At 56.5% G+C, this 8,921-nt stretch overlaps 1 protein-coding gene across 1 annotated transcript; it reads left to right on the top strand.

Annotated features, from left to right (window-relative positions):
• Positions 1–635: 635 nt before the first annotated feature.
• LOC119110506 (engulfment and cell motility protein 1) lies at positions 636–7,899 on the top strand. The gene is made up of 6 exons (XM_037234363.1): positions 636–917; positions 2,728–4,456; positions 4,853–4,975; positions 5,460–5,632; positions 6,049–6,179; positions 6,946–7,899. The coding sequence occupies exons 2-6, from the start codon at positions 2,759–2,761 to the stop codon at positions 7,101–7,103; spliced, it is 2,283 nt and encodes a 760-aa protein (XP_037090258.1). The 5' UTR covers positions 636–917; positions 2,728–2,758; the 3' UTR covers positions 7,104–7,899.
• The last annotated feature ends 1,022 nt before the right edge of the window (positions 7,900–8,921 follow it).

Here is an 8,921-nt window from a genome sequence, read left to right as displayed (position 1 = left end):
ACAAATGGCCGCTAACAGACCGGCATGATGAGATTGCCATGGAGGTCCAAGTCTCGACCTTTTGACCGCGCCCCTGGCAAGCACGCGCGTACAAATCGGAACGTCGGGAAAGAGGGATAGTTGTTAGACGGCGCGTAATAAATTGCACAGGCGTGCGTAGTACTTAACTCGGTTCACAGTGGTCTTTTAGAAGTTTTGCCTCCTCCCCAACTCATTTCTTGAAGTCTGTGGCGGTTATGTCCCATAACAGACTTGACTTATTAATATCACAGACTTGATTATTAGACTTGGAAATATCATCGGCCGAGGTGGCCGAAGCGTAGATGTGCGCCTCGGGTAATTTTCTTTCTTTCCCACTACGTTCCAGCTCAGTCGCCTATCTTAGCTTCTTTCTACGATGAGGAAGAAGTAAAGACCTCTCACTCAGTGCAACGAAGCATAATGAGCAGTGGAGCGCGTGCACAAACTTGACGGCCTATGCCTGTTGCCAGCTGCATGCCTGGGATAATTTCTACCGAACCCTCATTCCTACCACACTGCAAGTACTAAGTATTACCGACCATGGCAGATGAGGGCGATGACGTCATGCAATTTGGCAGCTGGTAGACATATGTGTAATTCTATTGCCATGGCGTTGGGAGGGGCACGGACACTGCCGGTTTTTTAATATATATAAGTATCCTCACGATGGATTTAGCGATGTATGTGGCATGGTGCTCAGACATGACAGCCTCAAACTGTTACGCTAGTTGTTTGTAGTAAACCCCAGGCGGTCGCCCATCGTTCTCAGACATTGAATGTGACAAGTCTGTTGATCTGTCCTTTGACTGATCCAAGGCTGCACTGATCTGTTCTTGGAATGTTTCTGTCGGTACTTGCGGTCGGCAGGGTGGTTTTATAGCTATCTTATTTCAAAGGTAAGATCATCTTGTCCAGCTTTGTGATCACTGTTCATATTTTGCCTGAAACAAATGGGTTGCCTTGGATATCGTGTTGGATATTTTGGAAAGTCCCGTCTTGAAAGACCAATATGACACCTAATGCTCACACTAAGACCCTAATGCCCTTTTCAGATGTTGTAGTCACCCTAGTGTTTCTTCTGTGTCTTGTAAAAAATATATGGTTGGAGCATGTGTTGTGTATTGTCTGGCATCCTGGAAATACTTACTTTTCTTGCATGTGATGTTCTAAGATATGGTTTAAGCAGATATTGTGCATTAGCTGGCATCCTGGAAAGGCTTACTTTGAAAGATTGAGGGAGAGAAGCCAATAACTTTCCCAAGGCATTTTTCATTCTAATGTGATGGAATATGCAACTTGTCAGCCAGTCACAGTTGTGGAGTGCAGATTCTGTCATCATCATAACGACTGAAGTGATGGCAGGGAGGAAGTGTAGTCCTGTTACAAGATGTTGGCAGCATTATCCAAACTAAAAGATTACTAGAATTGATATCTATGTTATGCCTTTGCAGTGCTGCAGGTGTACCACATAATGCTATTGCATGCCACTCATCCTGGGGTTTCACAGGAATATTTTGAAGTATGCCCTGAGGGTGGGGACACTCCCATCAACCTTACCATCCATGAAATTCTTAGTCAACAGCATGATGTTTGGCAAAAGTGCTTGATATGACTTATTGAACACTTTGTTGCAAGTTGTCCCCTGGGACAGCAGCTGTGACTGCCCTCAGACAGTCCCAGTTATGGGCTATCTCATAGAGTTCTCACTTTGCAAGCCAATTTCACTGGGATGTTGTGTAACTTCTCAACTTCTGTGTGCATTTAGTTGTTGCTGATTTTCTTGAAGTCAAATATCTGGCTGAGTACCCAAGTTTGTAGGCACTTAACATGTGTTGGAATGCTTTCCTTGAAACATCTTTGGGAGATGAAGAAACCCCCTTGCTAGATGAAGGTCATTTGATTTTGGTCTCTGGTTTTGTTTTTGTCATTGCATTCCAGTAATGCATTGCTTATCTCATTTAATTGCTGATTCAGATACTGATTTTGAGAATTGGAGAAGAGTATTTCAGATTCAAATCCTGATTTACAGTTTCATTTTGTTGCTTTCAGAATTTTCATTTCTACTTGGAATGGCACATGATGTGGTGGCTAATAAGATTGTTGCCGAGGCTAAGGCATGTGAGATGCTGTCTGTGGTAATAGCCACTGTATTGCACTGGGGGGGTCACAGCTCATGATTGGTCTGCCAGGCAGGAATGCATATAAACACAGTGTAGGCTTTTGCTCCAATTTTGCAAAACCACTGTTTTTTCTCTATTGGCTTTGAAGTTAGCTTTGAAACATCCTGCACAGGTGATTTTGGCTTCAACCTCTGATTGCCATTGTTTTTGACAGCTGACTCTGACTCTGTCTTTGGTCCTGATGTCCTATGGCCCCAATCACCAGTGTGTTTTTTATTCTTGTTAAGTTTGTTGCTCTCACTTAAGCATTTCTCATGTTTTCTTACTATGCCTACTCTCAGCTGGGCAGATAGAACAAATGTTGGAAAAATTATCTGGTAATTGTGGACCATTGTACAGAAAAGTTTTGCATCCATCCTCTGTTGTGGAGCTGGGAGTGTTAAGTAATTTATGTAATGCTCCATGGGTGCTGCTGCTAATGCTCCTGCGAGTCCTTGCATGCACTGCTCTGGTCTGCTGAGCGAGGTGCGGCGCGTCCGTCTCGCGGCAGTTGGTGTGCTCACCTGATTGCGCGCGTGTCTCACAGGTGTGTCGGGCCGGGCCGGACGCGAGCCGCCATGCCAGAGACAAGTAGTGCCAGCGTGGTGAAGATCGCCGTGCGGATGGATGGCAAGCAGCCGATCCTGACTGAGGTCGACCTCAGCCAGCCACTGCATAAGCACATCCTGGACCTGGCCAACTCCTGGGGCCTGGCCGAGCCCAAGCAGTACGCGCTCAAGTTCACCGACAGCGAGGAGCGCTACATCACAGAGAAAAACAAGCTGGAGGTGCGCAATGGCTGGGTTCTGTTCCTGGACGTGTCGCCAGCGCGCGCCACGGCCACCATCCTGCAGCAGCTGAAGTCGGAGGAGGCCGCGGAAGGACTGGAGACGCTGTGCCGGCTCAGCCCGGACCCCACGTTCGCGGCCGAGTTTATCTGCGAGGGTGGCCTCCAGCTGCTGATCGGTGGCATTGAGGCTGACCAATACGGTGACGCGGCGCTGCCCAACGCGCTAACCAGCTTCCTCGAGCTGATGGAGCACGGCATCGTGCTCTGGGAGGTGCTGGAGGCGCGCTTTGTGTCGCGCGTGGCCGCCGTGGTAAACCGGCTGGCGGCTGACGGCGCCACGGCGCGCGGCGCGGACCGCACCAGCCGCGTCGGCGATCGTTCCAGCCAGATCAACCTGCAAACGCGGCCCAGCCTGCTCAATGAGCAGCTGAAGAAGGCGCTCCGCGCTGCGCTTTCCATTCTGGACAGCGTGATCGTGAACGTGCCGACCCGGCACGAACTGATCAGCGGGGAGGTGGAGATGTACCACCTGATTACGCACCTGCAGCGCGCCGACGCCATCGTCCAGCAGAACTCGCTGGCGCTCATCAATGCGCTGTTCGCTCGTGCTGATGGCCGCAGAAAAGAGGAGTACACCATCAGCCTAAACTCCAAGAGCTTTCGCAATGTCATCCAGACGTACGTCATCAACGTGAAGAGCAGTCAAGATATGGGCCAGGAGATCGCCCACCAGCTGTACGTGCTGCAGACGCTCAACCTGAACCTGCTGGAGGGGCGCATGCGCAGTGCCGTCAACCCGCAGGACCCGGAGGTGCTGGAGAAGATCAAGCAGTTGCGGAAGCTGGCGCTGGACGATGAGAGCAAGGGTTCGGCCGGGCGCAAGCCGGGCAGCTTCGCGAAGGACTACCAGCAGCTGGGCTTCCAGGACGGCATCAACCCGGCGCACGACTTCAGCGAGACGCCGCCGGGCGTGCTGGCGCTCGACTGCATGCTGTATCTGGCGCAGTCACACGCCGAGCTGTACACGCGACTGGTGCTGGAGAACTCGTGTGGCTCCGACCACGAGTGCCCGTTCGGCCGCACCAGCATCCGCTTGACGGCGCTGTTGTGTCGCATTCTCAAGGTGGGCGAGCCGCCGTCCGACCAGGGCAGCGTCTTCTACCCCATGTTCTTCTTCCAGGAAAATCCGTTTGAGGAATTCTTCTGCATATGCATCAACCTGCTCAACAAGACCTGGAAGGAGATGCGCGCCACTACTGAGGACTTCGACAAGGTGATGTCGGTGGTGAAGGAGCAGATCACGCGTGCGCTGCACGGCCGCCAGAAGCTGGCCGAGGGTGGCGGGGGTAAGCTGGAGGCGCAGACGCGGCCCGACCCGCCCTCCACCCTGGATGAGTTCCGCACGCGCCTCAACAACCTCACCTACTCCCAGATCAACACCATCTGGCAGCAGGAGCAGAACACCAAGGAGGAGTGGGAGAGCCAGGTGGGTCCCGGCGCCGGCTGCCGACCGGGGGGCATCCCGGACGGGCTGCTGGCACCAGTCAGAGCGACCGGTCGCCGCACGGCGGACTGTTCCGCCGTATAGTCAGACGTTGCGCAGACCGCGTGACACATTGCGCTGCTGTGCTCACTTGTATGCAATGAAAGGCAATTACAGTTCTTGGATAACATTGAAGGTATATTTTGTGATATATCATTGTTTTCTGTACTTAACATGTGTGGAAGTTTGATTGGCACTGCCAAAGGACAGGATGCACGGAAGTTATTTCATATCTTTCCCGAAAGGAGGCTATGGGAATGTTGGTGCCGTCTGCTCCCCCCAGTAAGTCCGCGATTGAAACCGCGGCGGCTGCTGAATCGGTTTGGCCGCCTGCTTCAGGCGCGTCCGATCGTGGAGTTGCGAGAGCAGGTGACGCCGGACATGCTGGAGCTGGTGCAGATGCAGCGGCTGCAGTACCTGGTTGAGGGCACCCGCTTCACCAAATACACATCGCGTGGACAGGTTTGTGTCCGGCGCACTGACCGCCGTCCCTTGTCCGATGTTGTGCAGTGCGGGATGGTGACGGCGCTCGTCCTTCTGTGTTTCTTTTAGGCAACGGGAATAGGATACTAGATGAGCTCACAACGCATCGGCGCTTTGCATAGGATTGCTTAAGTGCAGATGGGTCGCACCTCGATGTAAGTGTTCGTGTGATACGTTCTTTGTCCGTCTAATGTGTCACGAAACAGCTGCATCGCTCGCTTGTGTGCTCCGGATTGTCTGTTTCTACTTCTCTGCATCGTAACAATTCGGCGTCAGTTTCTGTATCCATTTACTACTTGACATGCCTCGCTGCGCAGTCACGCAGTCAGTTCACTTGCACTTGGTTTCACCTTTACTGGGCGTAGAAGTGCGTGGCATGTGAATCGGGGTGCGCTTCCCACGCATCGCTACCGCTGTTTCGCGGCCGGTGCCGCCGTTCTGAGGGGCGGGCCTCCGGCTGCAGCGCGCCAAGGACAAGTTCTGGGTGGTGCGTTTGTCGCCCAACCACAAGCTGCTGCACTACGGCGACTGCAGCGAGCAGGCGGCGCCGTCGCTGGACGAGCTGGCCAACAAGCTGGCCGTGCAGGAGGTGCGCGCGCTCGTCACCGGCCGCGACTGCCCGCACATGAAGGACAAGTGAGCGTCGATGGCCACTGAGACTGCCGAGCCGAGGGCTCCGCAGACACAGCCTGGTCTTGAAACATGTTTACGTGTTTTTGTTAAACACGCCTGCGTGCCTTGTACTTTCAGCCAATTGCCGCCTTTGCCCGGCCGAATCGTTACTTGCGCTAAAAAGATTATCTATGCTCACTGCGAGCACCCTGGCGAAGGACTCGCACGCACGAGTGTCGTGCGCTGTGGCGTGGCCGTGCATAGTGGTCACGTTGAAATCGATTGATAGAAGTAACACAAAACTATCCGTGTCCCAAAGCGATCGCTCAAAACCGACGAATTTGCATTTGTTCGGAATGCGTCCGCCTCCTCGTCTGCCTGCTGCGCGCTGCTCGCGTGTGGGGCCGCTGTCGTAACCCGGGCGGTGACGTGTGTGTCAGGGGCAAGAAGTCGACGTTCCAGTTGGCGTTCTCGCTGCTGCTCGACTCGCCTGATGGCGGCTCTCTTGACTTCGTCGCACCCGACGAGAAGACGTTCGACTACTGGACGGATGGCATCAACGCCCTGCTCGGTGAGCTGTCCCGCCGCCGGACCCTCGGTGGCGGGGGGAGGGGGCGTTGAGCTCTTGACGGGGAGGGGCGCAGCGGCACCGGACCCTCGGAAGGGGGGGGGGGGGGCGGGGCGGCGCCTGAAGGGTCAAAAGCCGGCAGTCTATTGTTCGCGATTGTGTAGCTTTAACCGCGTTTGTTCTCGTTCCGAGGTTTTTATTTTTATGTGGTGCCGTTTGCGCCCTTTTGTTGGCCTGATGGTATGTTTAGGATATATCTGTGCGTTTAGCTAGTGACCCGACTTTCCCCTTTGTTTTGACCTGGCCTGCTGGGGATATGACGGGATTCCGGTGACATGACTTACCGGGGATATGACGGGGCTCCGGTGACATGGCCTGCGGGGGATATGACGTATGGGATATGGGGATATGACGGGGCTCCTGTAACGAGACCTGCGGTGGATATAACGGGGTCCCTGTGATCTGACCTGCCGGGGGTATGACGGGGTTCCTGTAGCCAGACCTGCGGTGGATATAACGGGGTCCCTGTGATCTGACCTGCCGGGGGTATGACGGGGTTCCTGTAGCCAGACCTGCGGTGGATATAACGGGGTCCCTGTGATCTGACCTGCCGGGGGTATGACGGGGTTCCTGTAGCCAGACCTGTGGTGGATATAACGGGGTCCCTGTGATCTGACCTGCCGGGTGATATGACGGAGCTCCTGTAAACAGATCTGCGGGGAACATGACGGGGTCCCGGTGACCCGAGCTGACGTGTTCGGTTTGGCAGGTAAGCCGATGACCTCTGAAGAGGCCGGCCGTGATCTGGACATGCTGCTGGCCATGGAGATCAAGCTGCGCCTGCTGGACACGGACGGACTGGAGATCCCGCAGCAGCCGCCGCCCATTCCGCCCGACCCGCCCAACTACGACTTCTGCTGTGACTGACCTGCCGCACGCGGCGAGCAGCGGCGGCCACCGCGCACCCGAGGCCGGGCCCGGCCGGCCAGGGCGCTTACCGCCCGTGCTTCTCTGTATTTTAAAGCGCATCGTTTCGATGGAATGAACGTTGTTTTGCCCCGGCATGCAGAGTAACCGAGCGGAACAGGCGCGTTGGGCGCCGCTCTACCATACGGATCTCGCTTACTTGGCCGCGGCATCAGACGCCACTGTCGACCGTAAGGCTCATAGCTCAAAGCTCTCTGGGTGCCGCTTCGCGAGCCTGTGGTCGGCAGGCCGTTGCCTTTGCTCGGAGCAAGGCGAGCTATTTTGTGTTCGACGTACTCGCCGCGCCATCCGCCCGCCGCCGCCCGGCACCTCTGGCAGACCGGACGGGCGCGCGCCAGCCATCCGCCCGCCCCTGCCCGGCGCCTCTGGCAGACCGGACGGGCGTGTGCCAGCCTTGTTCGTGCCGGGCTTTCGATCCGTTCTTGCAGGTCACAGCATGCCAAAGCTTGTTTGTTTTACGCAGGTCTGGCGCCGTTTTCTGGCGCTATAGAGCGCTTACGGGCAGTTGTGAGTACAGTTTGACCAGTGGTCGGTCCTCAGCACATACGTACTGATTGTCAATGTACTGCTCTGTGGGCCGTCGTGACGTGCACGGCAAGCAGCAGTTATGGGAGTGAGGGACACCGTCTACCGGCTAGAGACGGTGGTGGTCTCAATGTCAAGCGAGTGGTGATTGTCTCGTCCCGCTGCTGTACCCGCGTCGAGCACTGCGCGCATCGTAAGTTTTCATTGCATGTGCTTTCAGCTCTATGTCACGTGCCTGAGAAGAAGTGAATTTCGCCAACGGAGTGATGGAAAAGCAGTTCCTTGCTACCATATGTACGTTTTTATATGGACGGATGTGTACCATTATTAGTCCAGGTATTGCATATTTGACTATATTCTTAAATAGACACCGACAGAGAATCCGATGTGTGTCAGGGGCAGTGCGACACGCCGGACTCCGTTCAACATATCGGAAGGGCATCGCACGCGCGTGGGCAGCTGGCTGGTGAATGCGTCGCATTCCGGGGATCTCGTGGCACCACCACAGCATAGCAAGGATCCCAAGCCAATGAAAACCGAAAGGCGCCACGACACGACTGGTAACGTTCGGGGCAATGGGATCCTCCGCGTTTTTGGAGTCGCGACAGCAGACTAGCAGTTGACCAGGGCTGCGGCGACAGCGGCTGGGTTTCTGGACGCCGCGGGATGGATCGGCTCCCGCTCGCGGACCGCCCTAGGAGTGTCAGCTGGCGCCACGTGCCGTCAGCCTCGGACGCCTGGACGGAGAGCGCGGCAGGGATCTGCAGCGGGGCACCGGCTGGGGCCGTCCCGCGGCGTCCGCTGGGGTCTGCAGCGGGGCACCGGCTGGAGCCATCCGGCAGCTTCAGCTGGGGTCCGCAGCGGGGCACCGGCTGGAGCCATCCGGCAGCTTCAGCTGGGGCCCGCAGCGGGGCACCGGCTGGGGCCGTCCCGCGGCGTCCGCTGGGGTCTGCAGCGGGGCACCGGCTGGAGCCATCCGGCAGCTTCAGCTGGGGTCCGCAGCGGGGCACCGGCTGGAGCCATCCGGCAGCTTCAGCTGGGGCCCGCAGCGGGGCACCGGCTGGGGCCGTCCGGTGGCGTCAGCTGGGGTCTGCAGCGGGGCACCGGCTGGGGCCGTCCCGCGGCGTCCGCTGGGGTCTGCAGCGGGGCACCGGCTGGGGCCGTCCGGTGGCGTCCGCTGGGGTCCGCAGCGGGGCACCGGCTGGAGCCGTCCGGTGGCGTCCGCTGGGGTCC

The sequence above is a fragment of the Pollicipes pollicipes genome, unplaced genomic scaffold (genome assembly GCF_011947565.3).
Source record: "Pollicipes pollicipes isolate AB1234 unplaced genomic scaffold, Ppol_2.1 Scaffold_2555;HRSCAF=2994_pilon_pilon_pilon, whole genome shotgun sequence".
NCBI lineage: Eukaryota > Metazoa > Arthropoda > Thecostraca > Pollicipedomorpha > Pollicipedidae > Pollicipes > Pollicipes pollicipes.
The sequence above is the reverse complement of the archived record's forward strand: the minus strand, read 5'-3'. Positions and strand labels throughout refer to the sequence as shown.

What these genes read in the sequence shown, in the direction of transcription:
- LOC119110506 (XM_037234363.1), top strand. Translation starts at nt 2,759, where the DNA reads ATGCCAGAGACAAGTAGTGCCAGCGTGGTGAAGATCGCCGTGCGGATG. An exon ending in AGGAGGAGTGGGAGAGCCAG is followed by an intron (nt 4,457 to 4,852) that starts GTGGGTCCCGGC and finishes CGCCTGCTTCAG; the next exon opens with GCGCGTCCGATCGTGGAGTT. An exon ending in TGCCCGCACATGAAGGACAA is followed by an intron (nt 5,633 to 6,048) that starts GTGAGCGTCGAT and finishes CGTGTGTGTCAG; the next exon opens with GGGCAAGAAGTCGACGTTCC.